We start from the raw sequence: 17,281 nt of genomic DNA on the forward strand, positions 1-17,281 counted from the left end.
CTCCACCCCCCCCCCATTAAGACACAGCCAGGTTAACATGGGTGAAGGCACTCCTTGAAAAAGCTGTCCCTAAACTACTTAGGGCAGGGCAGATCCCAGTCTCCTGCCTCAAGCTGCGTGCCTGCATGGTGCTCCTTCAGGAGGAGTATAATTCCATCCAATATATGTTGTATCCTTTGATCCAGATCACTGCCTCCCTGGGACTTTTAGATGCAAATGAGAGATCAAGATCAGTGTTTCCCAACCGGTGTTCCGCGGCACACTAATGTTGCCTTGTGTTCCGTGGGAGGGAGGCGGGCGACTCGGGCGGCGGGGGGGCGGCAGCGGGCGCGTGCGGGGCGGCGGGCGGGCTCCCTCCCGCATCCCATCGCCGCTCGCTTCGGCCGGCCTACTGGAGCGAGCGGCGATGGGATGGGGGGGGGCTCGCTCGCCGCCCCGCGTGTGCTCGCCGCCGCCCCGCCTCTCGCCGCCCGGGTCGCCCGCCTCCCTCCCACGGCACACCAGCCTACCTCCGTGTGCCTTTGCCCAAAAAAGGTTGGGAAACACTGATCAAGATGCATGTCATCAGTACTGTTTTCCCCAGCAGATTCAGGTAGACATTAAATAGCACTGGGTCTGAACCAGAGCCCTACAGCAGCCCAAAAACCATGGAGCAAAGCAAAAGTCTCCTCCTCTAGGACCATACTTTTAAAGACAAGATCCACTGCAATACCATGCTACTTACTGTATTTTTCTATGTATAACACGCCCCCGTGTAAAACACACTCAAAATTAAGAAAATGGGGGGAGATTGCTCCCGTGTACAGTGGTACCTCGGGTTACAGACGCTTCAGGTTACAGACGTCGCTAACCCAGAAATAGTACCTCAGGTTAAGAACTTTGCTTCAGGATGAGAACAAAAATCATGCAGTGACAGCGGGAAGCCCTATTAGCTAAAGTGGTACTTCAGGTTAAGAAAAGTTTCAGGTTAAGAACGGACCTCCAGAACGAATTACGTTCTTAACCCGAGGTACCACTGTATAAGACTGCCCCCCTTTTAAACATTTTTCAGTAAAAAAACCCCTAGTCTTATACACAGAAAAGTACAGTAAACTCAATCCAGCTACATGACCCAGTAGGGCACAGTGCTGCTGAGAGGTCCAGGAGAATTAATAAGAGTTGCACTCCACCACCACCCCAATCCACTTCCCAGCATATAATATTAAGGCAGTTTTACATCACATGTTTTTGCAGGGCAGGGGTGCCAACTTGAATAAAATATGGGGAGGAGGTAAGCCCCGCCCCACATAATTGATCCCATGTATGCACACTATTTGAATGGCAATGCCCATCTTTGGGGAGGCCTGGCCCTCTCAAATATTTTATTGGTAGGACAAAGACCCTTCTAAGAGTTGGCTCCTATGCAAGAGGGTTTCTACAAAACTTATCATAGGATTGTGCCATTTATCACAAAGGTGGGTGACAACAGTTGGATTCTGGATTAAATTCGGCTTGAAGTCCTCCCTTTGCCAAGTGCAGAGATCTTGGGGAGTGTAGGAAATAGCAGAAGATGGGAGCAGTGCAGGCGAAGGATTTTGCTTGCTCCTTCGAAAGCAAGTCCTAGGCAAATCTAACTGCCCACACGTTAGCAATCAGGTTCCAGCAGCAGCATCTCCGTTTGAAGTAGCGGGGGGGGGGGGGGGGGGGAACGGACCGAAATCCCAAAAGCCGCTTCTGAAGCTATAACGATGAATCACGAGAGATTTCCCTCCAATCCAACGTCCGCATCGGGACGGGACTCCTTGCTTCATCGACTAACTTCATTTATTATCAGGGCACCTTTCTCAATAGTTGATGCGCATTTTAATCTGTTAAGTTTTTGAAAGTTTTTGTTAATTTTTATTTTATTGTTCCTTCTGTAAACCGCTTGGAGGTTCTCTTTACAGTAAAAAATGAAATAAATCTTCAACGGCCTCAATCCTGCGCACCCGTACTTACGACTGCGCCTCGTTACAATCAGCTGGACTTACACGGAGCAAGCGTGTAGCACGGACCAGGTTTCAGAAATGCAACACACGCGCGCACACACCCCTCTTCCCCGCCATTTTCCCTAGCCAGACGCCCAGCGACGTTTACAATGCAGTTCAGAGGCTTGACGATCTGCACAGCGTATAGCGAAACGCCAGCCTCTTCCTCTTTCCCAGCAGCTGCTGCTGCCGGTGGCACATTATTATTGTTGTTGTTGTTGTTGTTGCTGCATTTATAGATTACCATTATTATTATAAATCAACGTGACTGAAGAGCAGCTCTGCCAGGACGATGGGGCAATGTACCATCCACCCCACGGAAGTCCCCGTCCGCGGATCCTGCCAGAACCCCAAGAAGCTCTTCTCCGGCCCCGCCCCCGGCTGCTTCGCCCCACCCACACTGGGCCGCGGCATCAACGGCGAGCGTCGCGTCGCGTGACCGCACGCCGCGTGACGTAGGAGGAAGAAGGCGACGCCATTAGAGGGAGTCAGGCTGAGGCGGCCCCCCCCACTCCGGTAACAGGGAAGTGGGTGTCTCTTTCCTCCGGTGTCCCCGTCTCCTTCTGCGCGGGGCCTGCCTTCCCTTCGCCGCCTCCCCCCCCCACCCCCTGCTAGGAGAGGAGCGGGGCTGCGGATGTGAGGCCGCGGCGTCGGCGGCCACTTCGCTGCGGATGGCGGCGTCGGCGGCGACCTCTGGCGCGGGAGGCGGCGCTGCCGGCGGCGGGAGAAGCTTTTCCTTCAAGGTGGTCCTGCTGGGCGAAGGCTGCGTGGGGAAAACCTCGCTGGTCCTCCGCTACTGCGAGAACAAGTTCAATGACAAGCACATCACCACCTTACAGGTAGGTAGCCCGGCGGCAGCAGCAGCAGCAGCAGCAGGAGGGGCGGCGGCGAGAGGCCGCTTCGGGGGCTTGACCCCGACACGCTCGTCTGAATGCAGTGACGCTGCTGCTCCACTTGTCCAGGCAGAGTTCTCGCAGGCTGCCAGGTCGAGGTTGCGTTTGATGAGTCCTAAGGGTGTGCACGCCTCGGCGGGGCTGTCATTTCTCGGTTATACGGGACTTCAATCTCTTTTCTTCCGAAGTGAGGAGTGGTGCTTTTAGGGCGTGAAAGTGTCGCAGAACAAGCCGCGAGCCTTTTCCTACCGCATCTAGCTCAAAGCCAAATAGTACCAAATACCTAGTAAACAATTTATGGTGGTGTTGATTCACAGGGTGGCCCTCTCTCCTCTGAAGGGTATTTTGCGTTATCTTTTGTGATGCTGAAATATGAGTGAGAACACATGGAAGCATAAAAGTTTTTTTTATTGTGTTTGTGGACCTTTGATGCTTGACAGATTTATGGGCACTTGTGGAATCCTCTTTCTTTTCAGGTAACAGAAGTATATTTGATAAGTGGATTCTGCTTCACAAAAGCTTATGCGTCCCTTAGTCTTTAAGGTGCCCCACAAGAGCATGTGTTTCTGTGGTGCAAACAACTGGCATGGAATATGAACACATTGCATGCTCTATATATACTAACTATATATAGAGCAGTGTGTTGTGAAATCTAGGAGCATTGTATGCATAGTTGAACCTATTTAAATCTAGTCTTCATATAGGTTACACTGGATTTTTAAAGAATATACGTAGCCAAGGGACACTGAACAAGGCTGCTTACTTGGTGGCTGAGTACCCCATACACTTCCAGAATCACTTATAGAAATGATTTCACATGTCACATGAACTGCGTCTGTAAATCATAAGTGCACCAAACATGTGAAATGTGTTTTCCATGGTTCATAATGTGCTGTTCCAGTTTCTTTGAACAAAAGTAACTTTTGTGGAAACCCCTCCCCCAAAAACAACAACAACCCAAAGATTTAGTAACTGTTCCTGCATACTATCTTGTTACAAGTATTTGGAGCAAATGAGAGCAGAAAATGAAATAGTTAAAAGGAAGTCAATGAAATTGTTGTTCTGAAATGAACACATCCGTTTCAGAAGGTTTAAATCTGATTAGAAGTTTATTGATTCTTTAAAAAACACTCGTTTTAAGGGGCAGGGAAACTTGCTGAATCATAGTCCCAAGTGTAGTGTTCACCAGAATTCTGTGTTCCTTTGAATTTAAACATTTTTGCGTCTTGTACATTGACTCATTAGTTTGTGGTTACTTAGATACAGTACAATTAATGATCAAACCTGTCACTTAAATTACTGTGAAGTCATGAGTTATCACAAGATCCACCATACTGACAGTGGTGGTTTTTGAAGTTCACTTCTTAGAACTAACTTGTGGCCTCCTTCTTTTAAAAGCAACATCTGAAGGTAGTACTGTAACTTTGTAGTGTGCTGCTTGTGGTGAGTAGCAGGGAAACAAAACTATTTATATTTGCTTAAATGCTCCTTCCAACACAGTCCTGCAGGTATGTACCTTCTGTGTTTCCTGTTGTTAAGACTGGGAGGGAGGGAATAGGGACAGGCAGCTGTGTCATGATTCAGTGCTATTTCCCAAGCAAGGGAACATCCATCAATCCAGTATTATGTGACCACGTAGTCTCATATTACTCTGTGATTAATACTAGGAGCTGGGGAGAGATGAGTGCCCAGGATAGCTTGGTTTCTCTGGTTAGGGAAATACATCTTTTGCACTCTCCTTTGACCTAATATGATTTAATTTGGAATCATACATTAATTATTATAGTTCAACAGCTGTGTTTGCTAGTGAAAACCTAGGTAGAGAGAACATAGAAAACTGAAAGAGACACGCTATTTATTTTCTTACTGTTTTTACTTCATCAATTTAAGAATCTAAAATGGCTTATTCATAATTTGGCCTATAAAGCTGCACTGTGTGCTATAGTTACTAAATGTAAATGTCATGGTTTTAGTGAAGCATTAACTGTAAATATGCCTGGTGTTGGAGTATTTAATCATCTGTTGGCCCATGTTGTAAGCTAAGCAAGAAAGACCCTGCTGTTGGTTTTACCACAAGTGGCTGTGGTCTGTTCTGTGGTGATGCAGTTATGGTACCTAAGTTGTGGAACTGTCTTCTCTTGCAACTTTCTTTTACTAAAGGCACAACAATCTTTTGTTGACCTCCTTCTGATGCCTGTAAAAACATACCTGTTGCTTCTGACATTTCAGGATAAATGAGCTTAGGGCAGGTTTGCCTACTGCAGGAACTATGTTCTGTTGTAATTTTGAGTAATGATTTAGTGTTGATTGATAGGTTGTATTTTTATTGGAATGTTTGTACACTGCCCTGATAACCTTCAATTTAAAAATACAATACAGTCGTACCTTGGATCTCAAACACCTTGGCTCCTGAACAAATCAGCTCCTGAATGATTGAAACCCGGAAGTGAGTGTTCCGGTTTTTGAACGATTTTTGGAAGCCTAATGTCCAGTGCGGCTTCCGATTGGAAGCTGCACCTTGGTTTTTGAACAGTTCCAGGAGTCGAACAGACTCTTGGAACGCATTCTGTTCAAAAAACAAGGTACAACTGTACCAAGCATGAAATGGCAAGTTACCTCAAGGCAGGCCTGGCCTGGGCAGAGGGGTGGGGGAACAGGGTACAATTGCCCTGGGCCTTGAAGGGCTAAGCTGACCAGAGGGCCCTGCCAGACTTACACTGTCACGCCAAGAACGCTCTGTGTCTCCCAGTCGACCGGGAACTCCTGCCCTGGGCCTCAGATAAGTTCTGCACAGACCTGCTTCAACATAATGCTGTTGGGTTTTTCCATTTGGAGAAAAGGAGTGATGGTGTGGTCAACAAAAGGAAACTTATATTTGGGCTTAAGTAATATTATCTCTACAAGCAGCATGATCCACAGTAATACCTTCCGCAGCACTTTACACACCAAACAATAACTGTTATACAGTTAAGGCCCAGGGTATAGTCTGAATAAATATAAGACCACCCAGAAAAACAGGATATAAATATATAAAGCAAAAGTACCATCAGTCTACAATAGAGAGGAACTGTAATTAACTTTTTAAAAAAAAATACAAACTGCTGCAAGCTGTATAAAAATTATTATATCACTCACCAATTTCTTTCTGGAAAAATGGAAGAAAATAGTTTTTTGGAGATGGGGAGGAGGTAGAGAATGAGATGGGGAAACATTTTTTTCCATCACAGCTCCAGCAGCATACCTCAGTGGCAAACAGAAACTAACACACACATGTGTTGAGGCCCCAAGTTAGGAAAGGCCCGTGGAGTCAATTGTGAACTGTGGGCATCTATCAAGTACATTTTGTTCAGTCTTTGGAGTTGCTTCTAAGTATATTGTGGAGAAACCAAGCTTTTAAATGCATGTATAGCTCTTAAAATTGATGCTCCTGGTTGCATTTTCTTCTTGGATAGCTATACTCTGATACAAAACGTTAAAAGAAGTTTTACCATTTGAGCTGATTTTCTGTGCTGTTACTGTTACCTGTCTTCATGGTATGACAGTTTCATAATTGACTATTTGTAAGAAAACTGTTTACTTCTGTAAATACTTATATTGACTTCCATAAAAGTATATTATGGTTGTTAACAATGAAACATAAAAAATAAATAATAAACAGAGTAGCGACCAGGTTAGGACAAACTTGGCATGCTGGTATTAAATATAAGCAAAGGCCTGGAAGAAAAAGTTTTTAGCAACACCAAAAACTGGTATTGTTTGCCTTGCCTTAAACATATGCCTTTTATTCACTATATTCTATTTTTGCAGTAGATAGATATCTTTATCTCATTGTAGATAATGCATTGAGTGCACTTTTATGATTGTAATTCTGCTGAATTTCTTCAACACATCATGAATCAGTTTTACTTTGGCATAAGGTATTTAATGTTCATATGTTCTTTATTGTAGGCATCTTTTCTAACAAAGAAGCTAAATATTGGAGGAAAAAGAGTAAACCTTGCAATATGGGTATGTGTTTATTGATTACATTTCTTGTGTGTCTAAAGATAGAACTCTGTTTATCATACCAAAATATCAAGGCGTATCAAAATAGCACTGACTTTAATTTTACTAGCTTAAAAAAGAACTAACATAAATGTATTTGCTTCATGCAGGATACAGCAGGGCAAGAAAGATTTCATGCACTGGGTCCTATTTACTACAGAGACTCTAATGGAGCTATTTTAGTGTATGATATAACAGATGAAGACTCTTTCCAGAAGGTAACTATACCCTTTCCATTGAAGAAGTAAACTCAAAAGCTTCAATGAAGACCAAATTATCTTGAAACTAATACTGTAATCATTTTTATTTTATTTTTTGCTATGGAAATGAGTACAGTGTAGGACTTGAAGAACTTTCTTACCAACTTGGTTTCATGTAATGGTTGTGCAACCTACCTAAAATCTCTTTGAGCTGCAGTCCTATACACTTACATACCTGCTGAGTAAACAGGGATAGGATTGCTTTCAGTGTAGGAAACCAGATGGGAATTTCTACCTGCTTGTATTTTAATGTTAGATAGATTTATGCTAGATTCTTTTCTGTCCTAGTGCTTACTATAATCCTGAAGTGAAATAATAGAAATTTCTTTTCATTCTTGCAGGTAAAAAACTGGGTCAAAGAATTAAGAAAAATGTTGGGAAATGAAATTTGTCTATGCATAGTTGGTAAGCTTTTGGTTTTCCACACCTTACTTTATGACTAGGGAATCTTGTTCAGTTTAAGTGCTAATTGTCTTTTAAATTATTGTGCAAAACTTATCAAACTGCTTCTCTACAGCTTCGTAAGGGCACACAGCTGTGTTTACTATTGCACAGTAAAAAGAAACTATATTTGTGCACCTTAAAAGTGAAGTGATAGTAAAGCAGAAGGTTAAATGGTGGTAGCAATAATGCGAAAAGCTTCCTTGAGCAAAAGATGACACATTTCTAAACATTTTGTAATCCTGATAGGGAATTGTTTCCTAGATACCCGTGTCCAAGAAAACAATGCAAAACCTCTTTGGGAACATGATACAATTTACTTAGTATTGCAAATGTTTAGATTGGTGAAGGATTTCCAAAAGTAGGATTATACTACAGGTGATAACTGACATTTCATGTAAAAAACTTCAGTATCTCCTTAAAACTGCCAACTGCTTTTGCATTAACCACAGTTTCCTGTGGAATTGCAAAAGTGAGCGCATCTTGAAAAGTTCTTGCCTCTGCAAACTGTTCAGAGTGGAGGAATGTGCTTTTTGCTTTTTTTAGCGGCAGTGTAAGGGGCTGCAGAAAGGTCTTGACATCTTTCTCTCCACTCCCACTGCATAGCAATCTCATAAACAATCTTGGGTGGTGTGAGGTTGTTGAGCTAAAGGTTGTTAACTGGCTAACAATTGGGTGGATGTAGCAGCAAAGAAGCTAATGTCTCATGGACTTGGAAATGGAAAAAAGAGGCTAGAAATATTGAAAATATTGAGCAGATATGCTTTCTCATTTTTTGGACACTAAGAAACTTTGAATTCCTGACAGGTAACAAAATAGATTTGGACAAGGAAAGACATGTCTCTATTCAAGAAGCAGAAACGTAAGTTGAAGTCTCAGTTTTAATAGCATTTTGAAGATATTATCATTCTTTTCCCAGCTGCACTACATTTGGTTAACAATAGTTCTGCCTGAACTTTGCAGTGTATTCTTCATGGTAGTGTGACTCCTATTTTTCTCAGATTTAAATTTCTGGATTCCATGTTATATTTTTTAAGTTATGTTGCTGGTTGTGGTGCATCATCAATTTTTTCAACAGATTGCTGCAATCCAAATTGCAAGTACCTGAGAAATAGTAGTAGTAGTAGTAGTAGTAGTAGTAATAATAATAATAATAATAATAATAATAATAATAATAATAATAATAATTTATTTGTTCCGGAGCCGGGCTCAGAGTAGCTAACATCATATAAATAATACAATATGCATAAAAACAAACAGTCGATTAAAATGCATCCCAAAATTAATTCAAATAAATTAAAATTAAAGTTAAAACCGGACAAATGACCATCCTCAGGTTAAAATTGAAAGCGGTTAATACTTGCCAGGACCAATAGGGCTGACTTCTCAGTAGAAATGGTTAATAGAAATGGTTAGGATTGCCCTGTAAATTATTTTGGGCTTGGCTTTGGTGAATGTTTAACAGTAACGCAACAGCCTATTGGTTTTCTGTGCCCAGGCATGGGAGAGAAGTGCTGGCTTATATTCCTTTATAGAAACATGGGATGAAGTGCTCTAAAGGTAAAGGTAAAGGGACCCCTGACCATTAGGTCCAGTCGTGGCCGACTCTGGGGTTGCGGCGCTCATCTCGCTTTATTGGCCAAGGGAGCCGGCGTACAGCTTCCAGGTCATGTGGCCAGCATGACTAAGCCGCTTCTGGCGAACCAGAGCAGCACACGGAAACACCGTTTACCTTCCCGCTGGAGCGGTACCTATTTATCTACTTGCACTTTGATGTGCTTTCGAACTGCAAGGTTGGCTTGAGCTGGGACCAAGCAATGGGAGCTCACCTCATCACGGGGATTCAAACCGCTGACCTTTTGATCAGCAAGCCCTAGGCTCTGTGGTTTAACCCACAGTGCCACCCGCATCCCTTATGAAGTGCTCTAGTTCTTTTTAATTTTTAAATAAGGTTCTTATTTACTTTTCATGGTACAGAAGATACAGTTTGAGTAACAATAGTTACAATAGCAAACAACAAGCAACTTGTCCCAATAAAATTACAAACTTTGTCATGCTATGTAATAAAGCATGACAAAGCATGGATTACTTTAAAAGATCACACCACATTTTCCCGTGAGTGTTGGGTGGATTCTTGCCACAGTATGGACAATTTATGTATTTAGTAAACATTTGCCATATGTTATAAAAACAAACAGGAATTGTTTTGCCGTTTGCCTCTGTGACCTGACATGTTAATTTCTCAGCAAATGATACTGACCATAAGGATTCCTAGTTCTTGAGACTACTCTCTCCCTTCATAATACATAAGGGTGCCCTTTCTCTTTATAATTGCTTTTTGCACCCTTTTTCTTTGCTAAGCTTCTGGCAGTTCAGCCCTTGCCCATGTGTGGCTACTTCAGGTTCTGGATTTCCTTGCCAAGAGAGGTCTATCTAGCCCCTTTTCTGACTATCTGCCAAAAGGCAAAACCATTTTTTAGAGTGGTCATGGGCCTCCATAAGCTGACTTGTGTAGCCACATGCTATGATTTGTTCAACTGCTTTTACGTAGTTCTTAATTGGTTTTATTGATGTGTTTTTACCTGATTTTTGCATTTTGCTATATGTATTTTTCTTTAGGTTGACGCTAGTGGTGACTACACAATGGAATGGGGATTTGGCTCATGCAGTGGGACTTCCCTTTACTTTATTCTGCCTGCAGTGTCCTGCATACCTTCCAAAATCTGCTTTATATGATTGGGTGTGGGTCTAAAACTGATCGGGGAGGAGGCTTGAAAGGGAAGTCCCTTTGCATGGGCTGGTTGGGTTCCAGCCTTTGTAGCTTACTGTTAAGTCACTTTGAGAACCATCTGGTGGAAAGACAGTTTAACAAATAGCCTCCATATTAATTAATTAACTGCAATTTCAAACATAGCACCTACTTACTTAGTGCATTTATATCCCACCATTCTTCCAAGGTGGTGTACACCAAGGTGGTGTACAAGGAGAGAGCCAGTGTGGTGTAGTGGTTAAGAGCGGTAGACTTGTAATCTGGGGAACCGGGTTCGCGTCTCCGCTCCTCCACATGTAGCTGCTGGGTGACCTTGGGCTAGTCACGCTTCTCTGAAGTCTCTCAGCCTCACTCATCTCACAGAGTGTTTGTTGTGGGGGAGGAAGGGAAAGGAGATTGTTAGCCGCTTTGAGACTCCTTCAGGTAGTGATAAAGCGGGATATCAAATCCAAACTCCTCCTCCTCCTCTTCTTCTCCCTCTCCTCATTTTATCCTCAACAGCAGCCTGTTGAGGTAGGTTAGGCTGAGGGACAGTGACTGGCCCAAAGTCCACCCAGTTAGTTTTATGGCTGAAGGGGGATTAGAAGTGCAACCTTCCAGCTGTTAGTCCATCAGTCTGAGCATTACATCACATTGGCTCCCAATTTACTACCATGTTGGCATTTTCTGTCTCGAGAGACAATGGACTGCGTCTCTGGGGGTGAGGTCAAGCTGCCAGAGAATCACAGCACCCGCTGTGGTTGCAGAGACCAGTAACTTGTAACTGCTGCCTCCCATGTTGTTTTTGCTGCAATAGCAGCTCTGAAGGGACACCTCTGGAGCGCAAGCCTGGGCAGTATGTATGGAGGTCCTAGGGTGCCCAGATGGCAAGACACTTTGCCCCCCTCTTGCTGATGTGGTCCAAAGGAAAGCCAAGCAATATATTTGGCACCAACTTGGCTGCAGGAGTTACTGGAATGAGGCATACAAGATGCCATCCAACCGTCTTAAGGGACTCCACGTCGGATTTGTGTAGGGATTACTCTTTCGTCTTTTCTTCTCCTGAATATGTCCTGCAAGGCTACTAATGTACATATATTCCATCTGTTTCCTCTATGCTGGATGCTGAAGGAAATCTAAGTTTTATATTTAAGTACAACACTCCCTTAAAATGTAGAATAATGTTTGAGGATTGCTGTTGTTTTTTAGTTGGGAGCTAAAGGCTTTCCTTATTTCCAGGTATGCAGAATCGGTGGGAGCAAAACACTACCACACATCAGCCAAACAGAACAAAGGCATAGAAGAACTCTTTCTTGACCTGTGTAAAAGTAGGTTATTTTGTGTTGAGTTGCTAGCTATGTTACTGCTGTGAAATTGGGAAGTTTTAATTGCAGCCCAAGTGCAACCAGTATTAAAAAGGGCTACCTGGTATAACTTGTGTTTCATAAACATTTAATCTATTTAGATGCAGCTGGCACAGCATTTCTGTCCAGATGGGTGTTTTTGCTCTTCATTAGGGATGAGGAGCCTCCAGCACACAGGCTAAGCTTGGCCCACCACTGGGTCAAACCTGCCTATCTGCCAATAAGCTATTACTCTGAGGGGAGGGGAGGTAGGCTGATGGGCAGAGCAGGGCAGGGTTTGATTTTGCATTGTCTGTGCATGTTGGTTCCCCTACTGGGAACTGGTGTACACAGCAAAAATAGTAGGATTTAATCTCTGCTCATCAACTGACAAGTGGAGATTAAATCCTGCTCATTTTTGCTGTGTGTGCCTGTTCTTCTGCTGATGTCAGATGTTCCATTTTGAAGTCCTGACTGTTGGGACTGCAGAGTGCAGTGCAAGGCTATTTAAAAGCCCTTTTGCAAACAGCCATACATTGCTGTTTAGATCTCTCACTTTTGGAAATCTATAGAGCACCATGGGGCTTTTTGGAAAAGGGCTTTCAAAGACTCCCATGTTGCACATTAAAGTCCTGACAGTCAGGGCTTCCAAGTGCAGCAGCATCTGGTGCCACTGTGACATTGGGTGTTTAATAGGTGGATGACCTTGCCCACTTGTCAAATTTGGCCTCCAGGAATGTGGAAATAAGGATCTGGCCAGAAAAGATTCCCTACCCCTGCGCTACATGAATGTTAGTCACTATGCAGTTTTGAATACTTATGCACATTGTAGGATTTTATTGCAGGTTAAACTCTTACTACATTGAATTGGCCATCTTTCTCTTAAATAACATCTGCTTAATCTATACATCTAAGTTCCTAAAAGGTAAAGGTAAAGGACCCTACTTAGCTGGATTCTTGAATTTCAATGAAAACTACATCTATGTTAAAATGTTGAGACTTAAGTTGTGATGTCACCTCTTGGCCCAGGATTTTTTTTTAAATTGTGCTGCATAGTCAAGTTTTTCAAAAGTGGAGGTTGGCAACTTCTTGGGTAAAATTGCCCTGGGCTACAACACTTTACATTCTGTGTCATAGAACATCCATATTTGAGTTCCTGTGTCCCAGTTGGATGGTGAAATTTTCCTCTGGTATGGTGTTGTAAAAGTCAAAGCCTGAGGATTTTTTGTACAACCAACAATACTGGAAAGTTGGTGCTATACTCACTGACAGGTGGGACTGCTGGTGTTGAATTATCTATGGCTAGTGATCTCCAGTAAAATAGTAATCTACCAGTCCCATTTACTATCTCAGGGTAACAAAATACATTTTTAATTGAATAAATTTGTAGGTAAACTTGTGAGCTATTACTGCATCTGAACTTGTACAACCTCCAGCAGCCTAGCTGCTGAACCTTATGGATTTAGAATTTGTTCTGCTTTTGTAGTAGATAGTCATGATTAAGTTGTCCCATTCATTTCTAAGCATGAGTTAATCTGAAGCCAACCCTTTATCTTGGCCTAAGAATGTACTGGGCATTTAACATTAGCCTTCCATTTATAAATATTAGGATGGCTAGCTTGCAAATCTGTCAGAAGTCTCTTGCTGCTGCTTCTTTTGTAAAACATTATGAATATGCTAAACTGAACCAGTGTGACTTAAATTGCTTTTATGAGTGACTAACCTAATGCAATATCCTTCAATTCTAGGAATGATAGAAACAGCGCAAGTCGATGAGAGAGCACGAGGCAATGGTTCCAGTCAGTCAGGAACTGCAAGGCGGGGAGTACAGATAATTGATGATGAACCAGCAGCTCAGACCAGTGGAGGCTGCTGCTCATCTGGATAATTGTATAAGACTGTGTATCTTGTCCCTTAGTGAAGACTGCCGTATTCAAAGTCTCATTCTTTATCAGTGGAGAATCGGAATTAACAGTATTCAAAATCATTTCTAACAATTCAGTACCATTAAGTGCTAAACTAGTGAAGTATGTGACCAGAGAATTGGCATTTTCTACAATGGTTAACAAAGCAAACCAATGGCCTTTTTACATAGTTCTTCAATAATGAATAATATTGCATGTGGGAAAGACTTATGGCTTCATTTATATTTTAAATGAGATCATTATTTAATAACTTATATACACTATTGGAATGAGACATTTTTTGCAGCCCTTTGTATTTTGTGGTAGATTGAACTGTTATCACTTCAAAATTGCAAATTGATTTCTTTTTAATTAGCAGATACTGAATACTATTTTTGCAGGGTTGGTGTCAACCTATAACTGTCTGACTACTTTGATATATTCATTCTGTACTCCATGCTGGTAAAAATAAATTGTAAATTACATATTAAATATTTTATCTGCTTTTACAAGTGCAGGTGCAAAAATATGTACATTAGTCTTGTCAGTGATTGTGAAGTGAGTAACAGTTGGTGAAAAAGAAACAAACTTCATTATTGACTGCTCACTTTTATCCTTGCTAGATTATGTCCATTCTTTTTGCTTGCTCTGAAGTTCACATATTTTGGGAGAAACTTTCTGGCAAGTATAGGTCTCTAAACACATAAGGTCTAAACATCTAGTTGGAATGTTGTGATTTGCTTCTACACTTGTTTCTTCTAATAGAAGTTTGACATGCCTAAAATATTGAACTGCTTTATAGCTGCTTTTGTCACACAAGAATTGAATCTTACAAACTTGGCTGCTTCCATCTGATAATCACTAAGCAAGACCTGATCACGAAACTTCTGTTCTTTTATCCTTGCTTCTTCTTGTCAAGCTTTTCTTCCAGTTAAAGAAATGAAAATAAGTGAAAAATAACTTGGCTGCAACAGTTTTCTTTGGGGGGTTTTTTAATAGGCCATTCAAATTGGAAAGAACTGAATGTGTTTTGTATCAGCTTTGTTGAAATCCACTTGGTTTTTGAATAGGAGGGATTACAAATAAGAATATAGAAAGTATCTTCTGAAGGGACAGAGATTTGGGAAATAACCTGGAACTGTTCTTGTATTGGAACTAGAAGAGTAAAGCTAAAGTAGAATGCCGAAGAAAATTTCACTGAAGGTATTATTTGGTAAATGGGTATATGTTGGTGTGGAAAATGGAGTACTTGGTTTAGCCTTAGAAAACTGGCTTGTGTGATCCTCATACTAATGTCACGTGGTGCTTTGGATTTTCAGTAGTGCAGTGATCGATATTCACATTCAAACCTAAAAATAAAGGTGCACTGAGAAACTTGATACCAACCTTATTAACTTCACTCTCCAAAACCTGGCATATAAGCTTTAAGGATTAGTCTTCTAAAACATTGCATGGATTTATTATCTTTCACAATTTGTATGAAAATCAGGTGAGGCTTACAAGAAGAAACTAGCTGCCACACATGGCTATAATCTATTTAATATGTACATTGTACTCTGTACCATTGACCTTAATTGTAAGTTAGATGATCTGTTAAAGTGCATCTGTTTAGTTTGGTTACTGTGACTTAAACCATGTGCTGCTGTAAGCTACTCTATCTTCATTAAATATTCATATTTAGTACCTTTTACTTACAACTACTTTTCTCTAGTGGATACTGTGTAGCATGGTAGTAACAAAATGGACATAGGCTCAAACAGAGAGGGATCTGAAGTTGATTGAGAAGGTAAGGCTTTCCGTCAGTTCTTTATTTGCATTAAAGTTAATGACTCTAAAAATTAGTCTTTGGCCCTTGTAACTATCTTAAATCAAACTGCAAAGTAGGACAATAAATTAGTGTATCAGTCTGAAAATCCTATGGTGGAAAAATAATTCCAGATGATTCAAGCAGCACCTTCCTGCTTCACCAGTCACTTAATTCAGACTGGGGTTTGGGAAGTCTTTGTAATCCTGAAGGTAGTTAGATCCTTAACAAGCAGAAGCCACCTTCAGATCTATTTTAGGTACAATTCTGAGCCACCTAATATAACTGCACCTTGATCCTAGTTACTGCATTCTTGCTCTCCTTCAGCTGGTTGGTGGTGTGAGTTTCATTCAGAAGCATTTGTCAAAGCTTATCACGCTTGTCCACAGGAGTGTTGCATGAGTTTAGAAAACACCATTCCCTTTATGTTTTGACAAGTGCCAGACCTTCCAAACTCAAACACAGATGAACATTGGGTAAGACAAAGTTGTGGGTTCATTTAATGGTTAGATTGATTAGATTTTTTTCATTTTACATACTTGTAGGGCTTCCATGTAGGAATACGCAGTAACACTTTATTCCATTAATAATGATAGTAATGTTAAAAAGTTATCGTTATGCTTCCCATCTGACTCCCCCCCCCCCCCCGCTTCATTAGCACTACTGAGAAAGTCTGTTCTCGTGTTGGTAAAGGTGATTAAAAAAGCTTTTTTTTGCCTGGTGTCAAAAACATAATGATGGTGCCAAGAGTGTGCCTCTTTGGGGAAAGCATTCCATAAATGGGGAGCCACCATTGAGAAGGCACATACTTGTGTCACCAACCTTTGCACAGATGACAAATGCAGGGTCCAGGTTGGTTGTCCCTTGGATTGATAATTATTTTTCCTAGAACTTCTATTTGGTTTTTTAAATGTCAGTATATACCAAATGGGGGCTGTGCAAAGGGAACCAACACTAGTTCAGATTAATTTAGTTACTGCCAGTTCAATTGTTTACTCCATGTTAACTTTTCATTTTGTATTTTTTGTTTCGTTCTCTTGTAGTTGTGCATAGCAGTCAGGGGGTTGTGGTGGCATTTGTCACTGCAAAAATAGTTCACGTGTGCAGATTCTTAACATATTACAGTTGGAAGGAAAAAGGCATAGAGGTCTGTCATGCATGCTTGTGTGAAGTAAAGACATACAGAGGGGTAATTGAGTAGAGGATAGTATATTAGAGTTCACAGGGCTGAAGTGAAATGAGTCACCTGTTTTTCCCACCTCAATACACTGTTACAGAATAATTCTGAAACGAATGATTAAGCACTGCCTTGTAAATTAGGGCAGGTCCTAATAGAAGTGGTTATGTTCCTACTTGATTTTGTCAATTGCTGTCTGTTCCGAAATGAATTTGAGTCTCTTCCTCACTGCACACTCCAGTGTGAAAGTGCATGAACTAGAAGTCCATCAGACATGCTAATATGGACCCACGAAAGTTGAAACCATATTCTAGAAGAGATCTCTCCCTTTTAGGAAATAGAGATAAATGCCATGGCCACAGCCATTGACCTCATCAGCCAGAGTGCTTGGCTGATTGAACTCTGGACATTCATACTATAGTTGTGTAAAAAAAAAAAAAGTTTGCCCGAATGGCTGCTATAAATGACAGGATAATTACTTCAAGTTATTATCAGCTAAGAGCTGTAATTATTTTCTAGTTGAAAAATAACACAGTTTAGCAGTGTCAGATTCACTAATACTCCATGCAAGATTCTGCAAGACCCCTGCACTCCTAGCACTTGTGATTAATAAAGGGGTTGTTTAGATGTACATTTTCCAAGAAGGTGGTATGGATTTTC

General features: G+C 41.5%; 1 protein-coding gene across 1 annotated transcript; it reads left to right on the forward strand.

Annotated features, from left to right (window-relative positions):
• The first annotated feature begins 2,451 nt into the window (after positions 1 to 2,451).
• Positions 2,452 to 15,323, forward strand: RAB21 (RAB21, member RAS oncogene family). The gene is made up of 7 exons (XM_028745333.2): positions 2,452 to 2,845; positions 6,848 to 6,907; positions 7,054 to 7,161; positions 7,545 to 7,608; positions 8,452 to 8,506; positions 11,633 to 11,721; positions 13,485 to 15,323. The coding sequence occupies exons 1-7, from the start codon at positions 2,678 to 2,680 to the stop codon at positions 13,622 to 13,624; spliced, it is 684 nt and encodes a 227-aa protein (XP_028601166.1). The 5' UTR covers positions 2,452 to 2,677; the 3' UTR covers positions 13,625 to 15,323.
• The last annotated feature ends 1,958 nt before the right edge of the window (positions 15,324 to 17,281 follow it).

Source organism: Podarcis muralis, chromosome 10 (assembly GCF_964188315.1).
Source record: "Podarcis muralis chromosome 10, rPodMur119.hap1.1, whole genome shotgun sequence".
In the NCBI taxonomy this organism is placed as follows: Eukaryota; Metazoa; Chordata; class Lepidosauria; order Squamata; family Lacertidae; genus Podarcis; species Podarcis muralis.

Excerpts from the sequence above, each read along its gene's own strand:
- RAB21 (XM_028745333.2), top strand. The coding sequence starts at position 2,678 with ATGGCGGCGTCGGCGGCGACCTCTGGCGCGGGAGGCGGCGCTGCCGGC. Across the intron at positions 7,162-7,544 it reads ATGAAGACTCTTTCCAGAAG|GTAAAAAACTGGGTCAAAGA; the intron begins GTAACTATACCC and ends TCATTCTTGCAG. Across the intron at positions 7,609-8,451 it reads AATTTGTCTATGCATAGTTG|GTAACAAAATAGATTTGGAC; the intron begins GTAAGCTTTTGG and ends AATTCCTGACAG.